The sequence below is a fragment of the Excalfactoria chinensis genome, chromosome 1 (assembly GCF_039878825.1).
Source record: "Excalfactoria chinensis isolate bCotChi1 chromosome 1, bCotChi1.hap2, whole genome shotgun sequence".
Lineage (NCBI taxonomy): Eukaryota > Metazoa > Chordata > Aves > Galliformes > Phasianidae > Excalfactoria > Excalfactoria chinensis.
Genome location: NC_092825.1, coordinates 125904412 through 125924121, shown reverse-complemented (window position 1 = coordinate 125924121; position 19710 = coordinate 125904412). Strand labels below are relative to the sequence as shown.

Below are 19710 nucleotides of genomic sequence, written 5' to 3'. Positions count from 1 at the left end.
AGCGGAGCGAGCCGTCCCCACGGCGGCCTCCACCTTCCACTCCTTCCCCGCGGCGGGGCTGGGGGCGCGGCCGAGGCCGGGGCCTGCCCGCGGCGGGAGGAAATGGAGGCGGCGGCGGCGGCGGCAGGGCTGGGCGGCGGCGGCAGTAGCAGCAGCGGTAATCGGGGCTGAGCGGGAAGGCGCCGCCGCCGCCGCCCGCAACCGGGCCGGGGGATGCGGCAGCCGGGGCCGCCTCGCTGGGCCGCCGCGTGAGGCGGGCCCGGTCCGGAGCGGCGCCCCGCCGCGGGGTCCGGAGCTGCGTGGGAGCGGCGCCGTAGGGCCGGTGAGTCGGCGGCATTTCCGCCTCGCGCCTTCCGAGCCGGGAGGGGCTGCTGCTCGGCTGGAGGCCCGGAGGACAGCAGCAGGGCGGCTGGAGCAGGCCGGGAGCCGCGGTGGGAGGCGGGTCGCCGTGCCTGGAGCTGCCGCGGGGATGAGGCGCTGTCCCCCGCAGGACGTTACTTTTCGCCAGTGGTCGCGGAGCGGGCGGCCGAGGCCCGGCCCCGGGAGCTGCGGCGGCGGCAGGCCGGGCTGTCAGCGGCGGGGTAGAGCTGCTGTGTGCCCTGCACGGAGCGAGAAGCTTTGCTTATGGCTCCGGCAGGGACGATTTTCTCCTCCTTAACTAGGAAAGTTTGCTTCTGGTTAGCCAAGCTCCATCTCCTGCTAGCACCCAGAGTCTGGCTTTTGGGTTGTGGATAGGTTTTGCTTGATGCAGCCCGTGACTGTCACACCAGAGTAGTATTCCGTGTTCCTGGTGTGGGCTCCCCGTGCTTTTATCCCTCCCCTGAGGCAATGAGCACCTCAGCATTTAGCCGGATGGGGAAGTCCTGATGCTGGAGTAATAGCTGCTGCCACCCTACAAAGAGCGTTCAGGGCCCTGTGTGGCCCCGGTGTCTGGCTAGGAGGCTGGCTCCCAGCGCTGAGCTGAGTGCCTTGCCATGCTTCCCAGCGTGGCTGCCATCTGCCAAAGCCCCTTCACACCAAGCCCACATGTGGCCCAGGAGGGTGATGCGGCTGTTAGCTCTCTGCCTTCCTGCTGACAGGTGAGCTACACGTGCTCGGCATATGCTGAGCTGTCCAGCACCGTCTTATGAGAGCGGGAGATAAGCCTGTTAATGTTCTCAAGGTGCTGCAAAGCCTTCGGATACAATCAGCTCTCAAAAATACCTGTTGTAATGTGCTTTATGACATTTAGCAGCACCACTCGATTTTAACAAATGAGCCTGTGAAAGGTTTTGGTTCTTATTTATTTATTTAAGTACGAGAAGTTGTCCAGATCTGTTAACCTCTGTGTTAATCCCCTCTGTGAAGAGAGGGGAGGCTTTGATGAAAATGAATTGGATATCTTATCTCATTCCTGTTTGCTCTTTGCTGTGCACTTCAAGTTATGCCATTAGTCATGTGCTGATAGGCAAGCAGGTTGATGGTTGGAGGCTCCTAGTGTGCTGCTGTCATTCACTGTGCACTGTCCCACCAAGGAGCCCCTGCCCAGGCACCATAAACTGCCAAGCAGGGGCCTATGCTTTGAGCTTTAATACTGCTTAAACCTTCAAGTCTCCTGCCATTGTGTTCTGCATAGCCCTATTCATTCCCAAGGCATGTCTTTGGTTTCTGGGGATGGCTGCCAGCTCTCAGCATTGGTGGATCATGTGTGCCAGCTCTATGGCTACCAGGGCCCAGCTTGCTTTGATGATTGTCATTCATACTTGCACCTTAAAAACTCTTCTGAAGTAGATGGAAGACCAACTTCTGGAGAGCAGAAGGGAATGGCTTAAGTAGCATAACAAGAGGATAAGACAAAACTTCCCGTTCAGGATAAATATTTAAATACATGTGATACTGGGGGACATGGCTTCGTGGATATGGTGGTGATGGGTTGATGGTTGGACTAGATGAGGTCTTTTCTGACCTCGATGATGCCATGATTCTGACATTCTGCACTCTGTTCTGTCATTCATATGAAGAAGAATGATTTTCCCCAGTTTTTTCCAGATAGGACATTGCTCACAGACAGGTCAAGTCTTCCACTTATTGAGTTGGTTCACGGTTGTGTATATGTTGTTCCCCATTGTGCTTCTGTACATGCTTTGGGAAAACTGGCACCTGACTGCCCTGAGGGCTGTGTGCCAATTTGGATACAGGGCAGATAGCCAGAGATGGAAGAACAGAGGAATACACGGAGAGAAGGTTGGTGGGTTTTCTTTGTTCTTTTTCCTTTCTTCCTTCTTTTTGGCTCTTGTGCCTCTAAAGAACATAGAATTGCAATAACATGGAAAAGGAGCAATTTGAAAAGTCCCTCTGTGTTATGTTATGACAGGACGAACTGAGCCTTCAGCAGTGTTCTTGGTTTTTCTCCTTGTAAAGAAGGAATATTTTATGCAACGATGGGCATTTAGAAGTCAGAGGAAACATTTAAAGAGGAGCTAATATGTATGCATGTGTGTTCATTAGAAAATAAGTAGCAGGAGAGGAAAGGGAAATTGCATTAGATTGGAGATAGACGAGGAGGTGTGATTACTGTATGTGAAAATGGTAAAAATATCTTTATTAGGAAAGAAAAAGCTAGAGAAAGGGGAACAACAGAAACGCCTTCTTTTAAAAATGTTAATGGTCATCTCGTTGAAGTGAGAATGATGATTCAAAGTGTGTCACTTTGAATAGTTCTGCTTCTTGAGGTAGATGCAGTTTTGTTTAGGTGCTGGAAGTGAGTAATCGTGCCAGCCATTGTAATTACATTTTGATAAATCCTCTGACAACACAGTTCCGTCAGAGAATATGCTTTTAGATTTGCTTTGTGCATAAATGACTTAGTATTTTATTTTCAGCTTCAGAGTATTGAGGGATAATAATGGTGATTGTTATGGATGTGACTATGATCCTGTCCCATTTTTGGCCTACGCATAGAGCAGAGGATCTGGCTGCAGGCCCTGTGAGTGCTGACTGCTGTCATTTTCCAAGTCAGAGTGCATTGGAGCTGCTCTCCCCATGACATTCAACTCAACTTCATGCAACTACAGTACATAAATTACTAAAAGCAACAGAGATCTGCATTCCTTACTGAATGACGTGTATCCATCATCATTATGAAAAAAGTTGGCCTAGCAGGGTACTCTAACTGTCATAGCTCTGTTTCTGCTGGCTTTATGTAGAGCAGGGATAGATGAGAGGGTCTGTCTCAGACCATTTGTCATGTCTTTGAAAAACCAGCATATCTGAAAGAAAATTTGTGGTGAATTCTGGTGTCTTGAACAGAAGATAGCCAATATTGTAGTATACTTCAAAATGAGGATGTTTGGGAGCTGATAGTTTGGGGAAATTTGGCATTAGTGTAATGGTATGGTGAGATCCCCCCCATCTGTTTTCAGCTGCTTGCCTTGCCTGCACAGGTGTTTGGTGTACCCTGGAGATGTTTCACATCTGTCAGCTCCAGCAAGAGCTCTTCTTGGAAGCATTTGCATTGCTGGAAGGCAAAAGCTAGTTGGAAAAGCAGTCAGCACCTGTAGCAGGAGTAAGGGTGTGGCAGATGGATGCGTTGGAAGAATGTCAAAAGCTTCTGTTATTTAAGTTTTGTGGGTATGAAAGGGCAAAATACTGGTATACAGCCAAAGAAATAATACAGGCTTTGCTCAGAAGCATTAACTACCATGATTTTATCATCTTAGCTGGGAATGGGGGCCCCTGCTCTCTGACAGTTCATTCAAGTGGCTCTGCGTCTGTGATCACACGCCATGCAGGTGGTTTTGTTTTGGTTTTTTGCATGTCTACAGATCTCTCAAGACTGTTGTGAGAATCTCACTGTATAAAGTATTTGATTTAAATCCTGTTTGGTGAAGTGTTCTGAAGTTGCATTATTGATATTTTCAAAAGGAACAGTTCACTTAGGGCTGGGAGGAAACCCCTCCTGCTGGCTGTGTGAGTAATACTTAGTATCACGGAAATCAAAACTTTCCAGTTAATACTTTACTGGCAACAAAAGTGACAAAATGAAAAGCAACATTACTGCCTTTAAATACAGCTTTGGGTTAAGCTTAGCGTTCTGGCTCCATAGCATCTGGCCTGTGGCTCTTGTTGGTTGGGCAGGAGAGGAGTGTGTTGTGTGTCCTGACTTGACACAGGATAGCTATGAATACTGTTAACGTTGATCTGCTGACTGGCCACCTTGGGGAGGGGAGCTTACCTCATTTTACCTTCTTGTCCTGTGATCAGTCGCCTCATAAATTTAAATGAGGGAAAAGATCTACCCTCAAAAATAATGGGAGGTTTGCTGGCTTGGCCCTGGGCAGCCTAATCCGGTGGGTGGCAGCCCTGCACACAGCAGGGGTTTGGAACTGGATGGGCTGCCCAAGAAGGTGTGGAATCACTGTCCCTGGAAGTGTTAAGGAAACATTCAGATGTTGTACTGAGGGACACGGTTTAGTGAGGAAATATTGGTGATAGGTGGACAGTTGGGCTGGGCTTGGAGTAATTTCCAAGCTTGGTTATTCTGCGATATACACAACTAGAGTTTGGTTATGGAGAGCGTTTTTCTAAACTGGACCAAAAAGTACTCATGTGCCTATCTTTCCTCTTTCAAACAGGAAGCAACAACTTTATATGGCTCATGTCTGACAACATGCACCACCAGTGGCTGCTTCTAGCTGCATGCTTTTGGGTGATATTCATGTTCATGGTTGCCAGCAAGTTTATCACACTGACTTTTAAAGATCCAGATGGTAAGTTCAAGTTTAATGTTTGGTGGGAAAGAGGAGACGGCGTAATCATTCACATAAACGCACTTCCTGTGCAAAACGCTTCCCAAGACATTGCCACTCTTTTTCAGTAGGTCTGAGAACAGAACAAATAAATCTATAGAAATGTCAGTGCTGATATTCAGTTCCTGCTTGTTTTGGTAGAAGTCTGCAAATTTTGTATCAGATCCCTCCCACCTCCCCCCCCCCCCCCTTTTTTTTCTTAGTGGTTATGAGCAGAGGAAAACCTGTTTAGCAGTTTTGTCTTGTGAGGTCCATTTTTTCAGATGTACTCAGTGTGAGTATCTTCATCTCCTAAGAGGGGAATGTGTGTACAAAATAGCGGAGCAAAGCTACCTGTTTAAAAATGACCAAAATAAAGCTCCCACAAATACTAGTTTCTGTCCTCTTGTAACTGTGGCAGCATTGTGTAGAGCTTGATTTCATGCAAAGCTTGTTTTCTTTCACAGCACACTTAGCCTAGCCACCTCTGCCCTGCTTCTTGCATTCAGCTTTATCCTCTGCTGTTTGACTGACAAACAGCTTGTAGGCTTTTGCTTAGCATAAGTAGCCCAGATGGTGTTAAACTGGTGGGGAATTTAAGCCATTTGATGACACCACACAGCATGTTATAGTTTCCTGAAGAAAGTCCACTGAAGAGCTGGTGTTAGGACAAAAAAGTCCTACAGGGAGCTTATGACACAACATGTAGTTCTAAGACATCCGTACTTCTGTATCTGCTTAAAATACACAAAAAGTATGTAGCTTCTGAAGCACTGGGATCACTAGTGCTTTCTGTATCATTGACCTGATAGCAGATAAATCTGCTGGGTGTGCCTTTCAAAAGGCGTACCTTTTAAAACTTGTGTGAAGGTTTGCCCAGCATGTCTTACAGGTGAAACCTATAGACTAACTTCGTAGATTTCCTCAGTCTTAGCTTTTCTGAACCTTGGTATATCTGCAAATGAGCCAGCCTTATGTAAGGCAGTTAAATGTTCCTGTATTTCATGCTATGGCAACTCTTGTTTCTGAGCTTAAGTGTTATGTGAGTGGTTATTTCCACCAGAAGTTGTCAGAGGAACTAAAATGTACTTAAAATAACAAATAACTGGAGCACACCCTCTGCATTTATTTGCTTTCCATTATCTTGCCTTGCCATTTTTTTTCCCTTTTCTTTTTCATCTGTGCTGAGTCCTCTTTCCTATTTGGATAGATCTCTGAGCAGGAGCTCTATAATTTTTTTAAGCTTCAGTCTTACAAAGCCACGAGTATGTATGCATTGGAGTTTGCAGTGTTTGTATTGGGACCGATGAAGGGAAGAAATGTGAATACACCAGGAGAAAGCCTAAGTAAGCAGGATGGCTAATTCTGGAAGAACTTTTATTATATTAAAGAAATAATAATTAAAGAAACAAAACAAAACACGGAGATGTGCCAGGGGAAGTTCGGGTTTGATATTAGGAAAAATTTCTTCTCAGAAAGATTGGTAATGCATTGGAATAGGTTGCCTAGGGAAGTGGTGCAGTCATTGTCCCATGAGCCATGCAGGGGACATGTAGATGTGGCACTTAGGGATGTGGCATTCCTTTCAGTTTTAAGTTGCTTTTCCGTCTGTGCCTTTGGTTAAAATCCAGCATAGTCATGGTAGAGTTCTCCCTTATAAAGGGGGAATAAACTGTAGATGTCTTCTTGAGCATAAAACCGTAAACAATTGTGGATGCAGATGAAGAAAGACTATTCATAAAAGAATGAACGACATGAAGGGGAAAATAGTTCAGTTTGGATAGAAAGAAATCTTGAGGGAGAGATCCAGCTATTTTCCCATTGTGGTTAGGGAAAACTTCACATTATTATTATTTTTTTCTTTCCGCATCGTGTAAGGCTACAGACTTGTGTTGTTTTTCAGTTGCCCTGTAGCGTGCAAACTGCAGAAGATGCAGGAGGTTTTTCCCTTACATACTTTTAATTTCATCTGGAACTACTAGCTGCTCTAAAATAATTAAAAAAGAATGAACGTATTAACTGAATTTGTTTTTCTCCTTGTGGAAATCTCTAAGGAAAAGACATCGTTCCAGTAATAAATGATAAAGGGATCTTGTATTCTTTAGTGCTGAATAGATCTGTTGCTTAGAGGGCCAAGGAAATAAAGGTGCTCCTTAACAGTGCTTTCTTTTTATTCTTTTGATAATGTCTAAGAGTTTAGAGTAGGTGAAACCTACCTACCAATATGGACTTGGGAAGGGCAGAAGCCTACTAGATTACAGTTTTCATTTAGATTTGCTGGAGGAAGTTTATTGAAAAATAAAGGTATTGTGCTGTCAGATGCATCCAGTTGTTCTTCTACTAAAGAAAATGCAAATATCAGATCTTAAGACCCATGCAAACATTATTATTTCTCTTGATATTTTGATTTTTAATTTCTGTGTTTCTTCGCATGCAGTTTGTTTCTAAAAGCCCCCTCAAAAAAGATGATGGTCGTGTTGCTTTGAGAAAACTAAATTAAAATTGCATCCAAAATTCCCAGAGAGTATGTTCTTTAAAATATTCATAGCCTCTCATGACTTTTCTGGTACTTTCTCATCTGAAAACGAATCCTCATGTTTTGCCTGCTTATTGCAGAGAATGTTTTTCCACTGTATTAGCTGTAAAGCAGAAACTGTTTCTTTCCTCCCAGCCTCCATAACGTTCTTGTCTTTTATTCCTTCTTCAGGCTATGGTGCCAAACAAGAGACATTAATACTGACAGCTGTAACAAAAGTGGAGGAGGCACGTGTGCCAGAGGAAAAGCATTGGACTAAAGAATTCCAGGTGCGTACCATTAAGATAAGAGTTTACACGTATTAAAGAGTGGGAGAAAAGAGAGATTATGTAAGGGTTTCCTGTGGTTAAAGGAACTGCTGGACAGGAATCATTATTCAGACTTTTATTTTCATAGAGCCAACAGTATTCCTTTTAGCTTCCCAAAGCTACTTTGTTACAATAACCTTCTATCTATCCTAATTAATGCATTTCCACCTTTAGGAGAGCATAGTTGCACTACCGCTTTTATCAAGTCAGGTCAATCAGTTTGTGCTAGCCTTTCTTATATAACGGTTCCATCTTGGGTTACTTGTTATAGCGTCTTAGGTGTCTTGTTATAATCATCAGGTTCACAGTTCTTGAGGGCAAGCCTGAGTCTTGTTTATTTTCATTCCTCCTAGTCCTTTGTTTGGTCTTTCTGATTCTTTTTATCAGATACCATTTTTTTTCTTCATCTTCTGTGCTCTTTGTGCTTTGCATTGCAGAATTTGTCCAAAGTAAAACACAACCACAATGGTATTCAATACAAGTAGATCCAAATGCACAGTCGTGTACTTTCAGAAATAAAGCAGAACAGATGTGGTTCTTAGCAAATTCCTTGCTAATTCTCAAGGAAACTGAAAATTCCACGTGCAAATGTGAACTTCAGGCTGTTTGCATGGAGGGCTAGGGCCAATTTTTTGCCATTGGGTATATCAGTCACCTAATATTTAGAGTATTTCTGTAAAGCAGCATGGAATGTGGCTATCTATATAAGCATGGCACTTTATTTATGTTTAAAGGAAGTTTAAGTTACCTTCACTGTACCTGGGAGAAAGGCTTCGTTCAGTGAAAGTCTGGCAGTTCCATGTAGCAAGTCTTAATATCTTCCTTTACTTGTATGGAAGAGGATAATAAGATTTCTTGATCCAAAACTATCCCCTCCTGACTTTGTGAAAGCATGAACCGCAGAACAATAATATTGATTCTGGTCACGTGCAAAAGGAATTGTTTCGATAGATAAGCAATCTGTCAGGCCATCTAAGCTGCATCTTGAGCAGGGAATGTTAGAGAGGACTAGCAAGCAGAAAAAGCAGAATGAGATTATTTATGTATTTATTTATTTTTTCCTTGTGAATAATTGGGACAAAATGTAAAACCATTCCCTTTCTCATATGTTGCTGGGGCACTATCTAAAGTACCTGTATAAAGATACAGATGACAATGCTTGGAGGCACTGGACCTTGTCAAATTCAGTTTCTTATATTTACTTAAGTAATAACAAAGCCCCTCCAGAGTGAAAGCCTGAGAGTTATTTATGAAAATAAGAACAATGTACTTCACTTTGCAGTATGTCTTTCTAACATCGTGCTTGCTGCAAAAGGTAACAGCATTAAAATAAGTTACAAAGCTAAAGAAAAGTTTGACACCATAATGTGCTGTGCTGTGCCAAAACTATAAGTGAATTCTTCTTTGCTATTGACAAAGCACTGGCAGTGTAAAACCTGTTTTTCTGAGGACACTGTTATCTCTTTTCCTTCCCAGATCCAGGTGTGTAAATCACAGTCAGTGGAAGGAGGATACACATCATCTGTGTATCAGACAATCTTGTTCTTTCTCTTTCCTGACTAACCATGAGGCCAGAAGGACGTGGTTGTAGCCTTACAGAAGTGAGACCTGTTAAACAGGTCATCAGTTTTTGGATAAGAGGAATGCCATGTACCAACACATACAGCAGCAGTGCAGGAAGAAAGCTGTGATGTCTTCATGTCTTCATGTCTTGATGTTTAGCAGTGTTATCATGAGCATAGGGATCATTGTGATGCACAGTTTGGGGACTCTTACAGTTTAGAGTTTGATCTGAAAACTAAATATCTGTACTTTTTTTCTTTCTCCCCTCTATTTTATAAAGCCAACTGGAAACGCTTTTACTGGAAATCTGCTACACCATCCCCTGGTTCATATGGAAAGACTTGAGCTTCTCCGGAATGTCTGCAGAGACACTGCATTGAGAAATCTCTCTCACACTGCAGTTTCCAAGTTCGTCTTGGACCGAATATTTGTGTGTGACAAGCACAAGATCCTGTTTTGTCAGACACCGAAAGTGGGCAACACTCAGTGGAAAAAAGTCCTGATCGTTTTAAATGGTATCTACTCAGTTGTGGGTGTGTGGGTTTCTTTGAGGGGGAGGAAAGAGCAGAATCTGTCCAACTGGGACAAGACTAAAATGGATTCTTTCTGCCTTCCAGTAGGCTGATACTTAATTTCAGCTGCTCATTCGTCGCAGTTGCTTCTAATCCTTTCAGAAGGTCTATTTTTAAAGAAAATAAACCCGTTCTTTCTGTGAAAATAAGTACTGTTATTGTTTGGCTCAAAAATTCTTTGAGTCATAATAGTACACATCTGCATGTGGTAGGTAGGTTTGTTATCTTTGAAGGAGTGGCACTGATTTAAAGGGTTTGAAACAAGTAAATTACAGGGTACCACAATTCCCTAAGAAACGACTGTACAAAATCTTGAACCCACCAGCTTGTAACTTCACTTTTTAGGGCATGAGGAAAGCTTATTAGAATTCAGCAGTAGATCTGTAGTGGTGAAATCATATGCATGTGTAACCACCAAGCTAAGAGTTAGGAAGATTCTGAGGCACTTAAAGGTAGAGTTTCATCAACAAAGGTATGTTATAAAAGACTAAAAGAAGGAGTAAAAGGACTGGCATTTGAGTAGCAATCTATGAGGCAAGTTCTGTCTACTTGTACCTACTTCTAGTAGCATGGCATGCCAATACAAGTAAATTATTTCCTCCAGGTTCCCACTGCACCACTGCGTGCACCCATACTTAACTTGATCATATTTAATATAACACACCTTTATTTGACGTAAGGCATCATCTTGCTTGTCTGTGTACCAGGGCTCTGACTTTCTAATATATAGTCAGGTCAGTTGGAGCCCTTAAGTGATTTTACAGGTGACACAGCTCATCAAGGTATGGGTGATAATACCTGAACACTATGAACCAATCCTTGTTATGAGAACCCTGAGAACAGCCAGCTCCATGCTTCTATTTATGTGTTCTTGACCTTGCATGAGGTAGTTCACATACCAAGAAGGAAAGAGTCACAAGTTGACAAAGGAACTGAGTTCCTCAGCAAAACTTTTGTACAAAGGAGCATATCTCCAAAGACTTGAATATTAGTTTCAGTTTTGATCTATGGATCAGAGCTTAAAATCCAGAAAAGACATGTATGCACAGAGGTACGCACTTGTTTCTTAAATGTCTATGTAGACTGCACTTGAAAAAAAATACTGAGTATGAAACTACATGAGTGTATTAGAACTACCTTCCCTTGCCTGTTTTTAACAGACAACATGCAAAGAATTGCTCTGGACAGGCAGAGTTTTTTGTCTGTGTTCAGTGGAGGATAACTGATGTCTTACTAGCAGGGAACTTTTCACTTTCAGATTCCAAGTTCAGGCATGTTGGATAATGATAGAGAATTGTGTCTGTATAAATACTGGTCGCTTTTGCCTTGGGCTGTCAGTATGCGAGCGTGTGCTGATGAGGACCATCTCTTTCATTGGTCTAACTTTTGTCACTTTGGGTAGTTTCCAAAAATGGAACTGATACGTAGAGGGAAATACTCTGCATCTAAAAGTGGTATGTGGAGGTTCAGGATGGAGAAACACAGCTGTGGCACCGTGGGGAAACTAATTCTGACACTGCTTGTATTGCACCTCAGCTCTGGATGAATAAAAGCATTCAGTTTCTGAGGTATCTATTCTGACATCTAACTGTGCACATGGAATTCCTGTAGAGTACCAAATAATATAGTTAGAAAACTCAAATTAATAAAGCATTTCCCCCCCACACACACAATGATAAATCTGAGTTGTGTGCATTATTCACCACAATAACGACTGCTCCTAAGGTTTTTATTGAAGCCTTAATTATCTGCATTACTTCTGCGGTAAGAATATTGGAACAGAGAATGCCACAGAGGCTTTCACCTAAACAGCTTGCTTTGCATCAGCCTGTTCTTACTACATGTTACCTTTCTGAAATGATGCTCTGTGTTAAGGCTTACTCCTGAGGCCCAAGAGGCCACATGAGATGTTTCTCAAGGTCACAACAACTTCCACGATTGGATTCTTAAAAAGAATGCATGAGAATTTAGTGACGGGTTTTCTTGTCAGTTTACATCCTTGGGGGGGGGGGGGGGAAAAGAGTATCTGGAGGCTTTTTTATTGTTAATTTTAGTGCTTTTCGATCCGTGCAATATTGTATGATTGGAATTTTTGTTTGAGTATAGTGTAGCCGTTAAAGGAATTTTATGGATCCTAACAGCACAGTGCTTTTGCATTGACACGGTTACGAAAGCAGCCCAAAGCATTTATTTTTTGCTGGTGGTAGAAACTCAGAAAAAAATGCTGATTTCTTCTCTGGAGTTAATTCTCAAGTCTTCCCGTTTGTATGTGTGGGCAGAGGAAAAGACAATGGGGACACTGAAGTGGGAAGTTACAGGTGTAAGTGTAATAGCTGATGATCATGCCCCATGGTCTTGGATTTTGGTGTCAGGTAGCCTTGAGATCTGGGCTTGTTTAGCTTGGGGAGGAGAAGGCTCCAGGGAGACCTCCTTGTGGCCTTCCAGTACTTGAAGGGAGTGTATAAACAGGAAGGGGGGGTTACAAGGATGTATAGAGATAGGACAAGGGGGAATGGTCTTAAACTGAGGCAGGGGAGGTTTAGGTTAGATATTAGGAGGAAGATTTTCACACAGAGGGTGGTGACGCACTGGAACAGGTTGCCCAAGGAGGCTGTGGATGCCCCACCCCTGGAGGCATTCAAGGCCAGGCTGGATGTGGCTCTGGGCAGTCTGGTCTGTTGGCTGGCAACCCTGCACATAGCAGTGAGGTTGAAACTACATGATCACTGTGGCCCTTTTCAACTCAGGCCATTCTGTGATTCTATAAGAATTTTGACAGTTTTCATCTTTATGGTCAGAATCTTTTGTCAAACAGCGTCAAACACGGTAACCATAAACACTGAAGATAAGGGAAACGGAGATAAACCAAAAAGCTGTGAGAAAAAGGTATGTTTGGTTTTGTGTTGTTTGTTTTTTTTTTTAATACCTCTTGAAAAAATCCTCTTGCTCTCTTTTCAATTTTTTCTAGGAGCGTATTCTTCCATAGATGAGATCCCCGAAAGCATTGTACACGATCATGAGAAGAATGGCCTTCCACGCCTGTCCTCCTTCAGTGACTCTGAAATTAAAAAGCGGTAAGAGATGGATGGCTTCCTGGGGACGTGGCAGGGGCTTGGAGTCAGAAATGGGGTGAGCAGAGAGGAGAGCTAACATTCAGCTGAAACACTTCATGCCGAAGCAATGATTTGTCTAACTACCCGGCACTGAAAACTGCAACCCTCTGTTGCATTCAGCTGCACTGAGCCACTTTTCCAGTGTGACTATGTATTTTAATTTTATTTTTAGCTTACCCTCATAACGTTAAAAGTATCTTGAATTCAGAGCTTTCAGCATCACAGAGGATGCGTCTGGATAGGGAGCTAGGAGATATGGTTTAGGGGTTTTCTGTAGGTATGGTAAAGGGAGGACGGTTGGACTAGATGATCTTATAGGTCCTTTCCGACCTTGTGATTCTATGATTCTATGATTTGGTCTCCTGTTTATTTGGATTCTGATAAACTAAGCATCTCCAGCTGTAATAGAATGTGAAAGGTGAGGAAGCTCTACTTACGCTTTGTCCTGTATAGAAAAACTTACAGTGAAAAATACGAACGTTGTATTTCAAGTCCTATTGATGATAGTACTGATGGACTGTGTAAATAGCATAAGATTATCTTGCTCTCTGTGGTCAGTGTTTCCATACAGTCTGTAAGCCTTTGTTGGGCGCTGCTTATATTTTCATAATTATTCAATCTTCTTCTTCTTTTTTTTTCTTCCTTCTTCTGTTTAGACTGAATTTATACTTCAAGTTTTTTATCGTTCGAGATCCATTTGAGAGACTTATTTCTGCATTTAAAGACAAGTTTGTGCACAATCCTCGCTTTGAGCCCTGGTACCGACACGAAATCGCTCCCAGCATCATTCGTAAGTACAGAAGGAATCGCATGGAGACCAAAGGGCTGCAGTTCGAGGATTTTGTGCGCTATCTGGGTGACCCCAACCACCGATGGCTGGATGTCCAGTTTGGTGATCACATCATTCACTGGGTAACCTATGTGGAGCTCTGTGCCCCCTGCGAAATCACGTACAGTGTGATTGGACACCATGAAACCCTGGAGGACGATGCTCCCTACATTTTGAAAGCAGCCGGCATAGACCGTCTGGTATCGTACCCCACGATTCCACCTGGCATAACAGTGTACAACAAAACAAAAGTAGAGAGGTATTTTTCAGGAATCAGCAAGAGAGACATAAGGCGCCTCTATGCTCGGTTTGAAGGCGATTTTAAACTCTTTGGGTATCGGGAGCCAGATTTCTTGCTTAATTGACACTTGGGATAAGCTCTGGGGAAGTGTCTTAATCGAAACCTGCGTGAATACCAGCTGCAACGCTGACAGAGATGAGAATGACCTTTTGTTTTTTAGCTTTTTGATGTTGCTCCGTTCTTCCATGAAATATGTGTCACATGAAGAGTTAGGGGCTTATAGTTGTTGCTTACTGACCGTATTTTCAATATGTGACATTGCAATCCATTAGGAATGGAGTCGGTTATCTAAAACAAGGGGATTCCATTTCTCCCCTTTCCCTCACAGGGAGAAAAAACAATGGAAAAACAAATGGGCGATAGTCTTCCTCCTTCTTCTCCCAGGCAGAACGCAAGTTGAAGACGCTGTGAAGTATTTAGAAAGATGGCAGTTTCACTGCAGGTTAACGCTGACGTGTGCGTGAGCTCGATGATTCATGCTCATGAGAAGGGCACGCAGTCTCCCATGAGCTTTGAAAATTAGAGGCCAGTACAGGACTAAAGATTGATCGAATGCTTTACGAGTAAAATCATCTAGTTTCTGTCATGTGGCTGCTATAATAATAGTAATGCTGATCTAATCCCATTTTTGTTTTTCACAGAATGAACTTGATTAGACAGGAGCTTTAGAATTGTTCAGAAAGGGGCTGGTTCTAGAGCCCAGTTATCTTTGTACTTTTGTCAAGTGTTTATTGTACTTACTACTGGTCTATTGAGCCTCATCGTTCTACCCTTGATTTTCAAGGTATTATTTAACTCCTGGCTGTGTACGTTATCTGAGAACACCAGAATCAAATGGAGCATACAAGAAATGTGAAACTGTTTGGGGAAGTCTAAGGAAAAAATGATTTAAAATAAAGAATTAGTTTTATTTGTGGGAGCGCATACAGAAATCAAAGATGCCACACATTTTGTTTCGTCTTCTAACAGTCGAGATTAATAAAGAAGCCACAAAAGCAGGCTGACCTATGGAAGAGCTGCTAGAGTTAATGGTCTTCCTTTTTCTGCCTTGCTCACTGTTCAGTACCTTGCAGAACAGAACGTTTCTTTCCCTCTGAAAATCCATCCCCCTGCTGCTGAACTAGGCAGTATTCGGATCTTTCTGTTTTCCAGTGATCCGCTGCTGTGTTGCCCTGAGTTTTAAAAGCCCAACATTTGTGTTACCAACAGGTGAGGTGGCAGCTTGCCGAGAGATTGAATTTCACATTTCTGTATGTGTTTTGTGTGTCAAAAAACAGAAAACCAGAACTGAATGAATGCAGCCATAATAACTGCCTGTGCTTTCATTCTGTCCGATAAGGAGATGTCTCGTGTTTGGGCTCACCAGCAATAAGCATCAGCGTGCTGCTGCCTCACCCTGCAGTTTGTTGCTCCAGTGCAACCGGTGCCCCTAAAACCCTGATCCTAAAGGATTACTTTTCAGATCAGTGTAACATTCCTGGCTGGATATGCTGCTGGCTGTCAAGCGTGTATAGAATCTACTTTTCCATGCAGCCCCAGCATGTTTTCCATAGCTCCTCTATCAGTGCAAGGAAGCATCTTGCACTTGTGAAAAAGGAAAGCTGTGCCAAGCTGACGTGGGGGCTACTATCCACAGAAAGGAAGCCCTTTGTGGCTGGATGTGGTTTCAGAAAGATCCCAACAGTCTCAATGAAATGAGGGAGGATCATTCACTGAGCATCATGAGAATAGTCCCAGGTGGCAAATCTCCAAAGGTGTTATTATTATTATCATCATCATTATTTGAGATAAAGCAATGGTTCCAGTGCCCTAACTCGTTAGTTCTTAACAAACGATAAAAAGCTGTTAACAGCTCCGGGTTTCTCTGTTTTTCTTAATACGGGAGCTTAGCAAAATGTATTGTTAAACACACTTCGGAGCTAATGAGCTGATCGATTACCTCTCTACCGATCTAAAATGTAACGGCGTGAATAATGTATAGTGAATTCAGGCCTTAAGAGTTTAATTCTAATAAAGACAAAAGTAGAATTGTTTTCCACTGAAAGCACAAGTTCCTGATACAGATGCATCTGGTTTTATTTTCTTGGGTAAATAACTTTGTGTATCAAAAATGGCCAGGTGGGAAGTGCTGCGTGAATCTCCAGTAACAGCATTTAACAGCATGTTTTTTTTCCTAGTGGCTTACTGAGTTGAGTTCTCTGGGCTCTTGAGACTGAAGGAATTAGTCCCTTGTGTAGGCAGAGTGAGCAGAGCGTGCTATGGTGGGAAGGAGGCTCTTGTCCTGCTAGTCCTAATGAATGAAATGGCATTAATTGTGGAGCAATAAGGAGGATTTTTGTTTGTTTTGCTTTTTAATGGGAGTGGTTACCCTTCTTTCTTACAGTAAAAGGAGATCCAGAATTGATTTGCCTGTGACCTGTCTTTACAGGTGTTGCCTAACCTCTTTTCTCTGCACTTCCCGCAGTGAATTATCAAGGAGTGCTTTCTGATCATAGGCCACGAGGATGTTTTTCAGTAGTTAGTATCTTCATGCAGGTTTTTATTTTGGGAAGTGTTCTTTCTAAGTAGCAGCGACTCAAAAGTGCCCTGAAAATACAGATTTTTCCCAGCTTACCCTGTTGTTTCCCATTCATTATTTCAGTATTGCCCTGGATGCTACTGAGGGTGGCAGCTCCCTGCTGCCGCCACCAGCTCTGTTGTCAGCTCCACGAAGCCCTCACACAGTTCCAGCTGCTTTGTAACATTACTTTTTTCCAGTTGCTGTTAATAACTGTGTTGCCTGGGAAAGCCACGTTTTGATCTTATCTGCACTCCAGACGGTTTGTGGAGAAAGAAAAGATAATATAGGGATTGCTTAAATTTAGTTTCTTAGATGTTAAGGATGCCTTGTCAGTGTCTGTACCTGACAATTAACAACGAGAGAGGTGAGTAATACTTCTGCTTCAAGGTCTTACTGTGGTTTACACTGAAGCCCCATCTTTGTATGGAAATGTGAAGGGACCTGAAAGGAGGTGTCAGTTTTACCTGTGCTTGTTTGAAATGTAAGGGCATAAGGGGAACATGGCATGTGATGTGGGTCCTGGACGTCTATCTCAGTAATTGCTTGTGACGTGCCAGCTGCAAAGGCCAGCGTGGGTCCTCTTCTCATGCTTGAGAAGACCTCTGTGAGGTCAGAAGCAGCACTGTGGGTGGTGCAGAACTCCCCTCAGCCTTTCTGGGCCTCTGCTGTGGGGAAGGGTTTACCATTAAGTTATCCTCTTAGCAGCAAAGCCCGCTGTGACCAGGGTGAAGCAAGCACTGTGAGGCCTGTGGCTATGCAGCTGGTAGTCACAGGCTGCTGTAGGAGCAGAGTGCTGCTCAGGGCTCGCTGCTCTGAAGTCAGCATTTTCCCTTTCAGTGCAGGCAGGAGGGAAAGGGAAGTAAGTTGTGTGTTTGCTTTGTGGCATAAAAGGAAACCCTGCTGGTAGAAATTCCTAACTGTTAAACCCAAACAACGTGTGGATGAACGGGGCCGAAAGAAGCAGCATGCAGCCATATCAAAGCCCTGGAGACACTGGACTTCGTGCTGAGAGGAGCCTGGGGAATCTTTGCTGCAGGTGTTAGGGAAGCAATGTGCCACTTGTGCCGTGCACATGCACACCCAAGGAACAGACACCAGTCTGAGAGTGCACATGGCAGCGTGAAAGCATGAGGCATCTGCTCTCAGTGTCTGCCTGATGTCACGACAAGGAAAAAAGTGCCTTTCCTGGAAAGGAAGTAATTGAAAAGTAATGCTAAAGGGCACACTGGGAACTGCAGCACCCACCTCACTGCCCTGGAAGCGTGCAAGTCATTTCTCAGCTCACGGGACAAAAGCAAATCTGCAGATAGGATGGTAAACATGGACCATCCAGCACCTGCACACCCTCTGGAAAGCTATTTAATGCTGAGAACCAGCCAAGGCTCCCAGCGATGCGGAAGCAAATGGTTCTCATCTAGGGAAAATGTATGGCTGTGCTGGGGGAAGTCTTTGTGGAATAACCGGGTCTTTTGCCAACTACAGGTTAGATGCCTGTTGTGATTTAAGGAGTTGTAACATTTTGTCTTCTAGACCCTTTTCTTCTTCCTCCCTGTAGTCTTCTTTATTCAGTTTTCTTTCCCTTGTCCTGAGAGGTGACACCTGTCGTTCTTATCAGAAGGGTGGATGAGGCTGCAGGAAGTACAGAATATCCTCTGTAACACCGGAGAAGACAAAGAGAAAACCGAGATAAGAAAATTGCTATGAGTCACTTGTGGTGATGGTGAAACATCAAGATCGCATGAGATACCAATTCAGTGTTTCACGTGTTGGTCGGGAATCCACTGAAGGAAAAATATTGCTGTTCTGTACTTGGAATCCTTGTTTGTATGTTTTGAGCGAGTTCCAGTAAGGTTTTATTGTGGATCTGATAAGCTTCACTTTGGATCTGCCTATTTTACTCTCATTCTGCTTAGTGAATAGAGTAAGAGCAGGCTCTTTTCACTTACTGTTTCCCCAGTTTCTGGCTGTTCGTTGAAATGCTCTACCTTTTGTGCTCTCAAAAAGGCAGTGAGCATCCTGGAGCAGCCAGGTCTCCCAAGCGCACCTCTATGCCTCTGTCTTCATTGCAGTCTGCTTTCATGTGCCAGCATCCCTTTTGCCTTCCATTAGCTTTTCAGCTTAGCTCTTCGCCGTAAAGCCAGTTGAGATTTGTGCTCATGATTAAAATTACACATTGAGAAATGTGTGGGAGTAAAGGGGTTAGGGAAACAGTTGCAGCAAGAAAAAACAAAACCAAAAGGCAAAGCACGAGGGACTTCCACACCTGTTTCACATTTCCACCCCATTGCTCTGGTTTCTTTGCTCTTGCTTGGATGCTTTTGGGACCTACGTTGATTTTTCTGCTGGTGTCTCAGCTGCATGCGTGCACTTGTTCTTCCCTGGGGTAACTGGGACGGGCTCCTATGCTGGACCTTTGTCCCATCAAATGCTACGTGTCTGCATGGCAGAAATGCAGCAAAGCTGTTATTTCCTTGATTTATGTCACAATTACTTCCAGAAGTAAGAAGAGGAGGAAAAGCCTGGGGTAGGGGCTTTTCACCTCTTCATTGAACCTCAATGCACTGTTTAAACGCATCTCTGTGTGGAAGCTTAAGACACAGCAGTAAGATGCAGTTGGCCGAGTTGTGTTGTTTTGGTTTCTTTTTAATTGTTTAGTTTAGTTTCTGTGGGTTTAGGGTTGGATGAATTGCTTCTTTGAAATGCCATTCTGACGGAAAACGAGGCAGGTGCCTTACTGCTGTCACCAGGTGCGGGCCTATCGTATGATTGCTTGCCAGAGAGAAAATCACTTCATTAGATAGTGATGTGTATATATATATATATATATTAATATAATCCTCTTACTGATGGATTTTGAGCTTAAAATACACCATGGTCAGTTTTCTTTGTACTCCCTTCTCCTGTACTGGAGCAGTATTTGCAGAGTTTTCACATCTCTGCTGTTTCGGAGCCTCTTTTTCTGAAGCTTCTGGCTGGAAATGCTTCAGATTTAAACATTTGGTGTTGGAATTTAAGGAAAGTATGTAACTGGACTATAGATAGGCCAGAAGGACCCAAGGGGCTTTAGTGCAGAGCTGTAAGGCCAAAAGACAACACAGTTGCAGACAGCCCAGTCTGTATCCGCCAGGAGATTGGCATCACACTAACATACAATTTCTTCTC

General features: G+C 43.4%; 1 protein-coding gene across 1 annotated transcript; it reads left to right on the top strand.

Annotated features, from left to right (window-relative positions):
• The first annotated feature begins 183 nt into the window (after positions 1–183).
• CHST10 (carbohydrate sulfotransferase 10) lies at positions 184–15003 on the top strand. Its single transcript, XM_072359582.1, has 6 exons — positions 184–322; positions 4614–4748; positions 7474–7571; positions 9454–9688; positions 12714–12819; positions 13515–15003. Exons 2-6 carry the CDS (start codon positions 4637–4639, stop codon positions 14050–14052), a joined length of 1089 nt encoding a protein of 362 aa, XP_072215683.1. The 5' UTR covers positions 184–322; positions 4614–4636; the 3' UTR covers positions 14053–15003.
• Positions 15004–19710: the final 4707 nt, after the last annotated feature.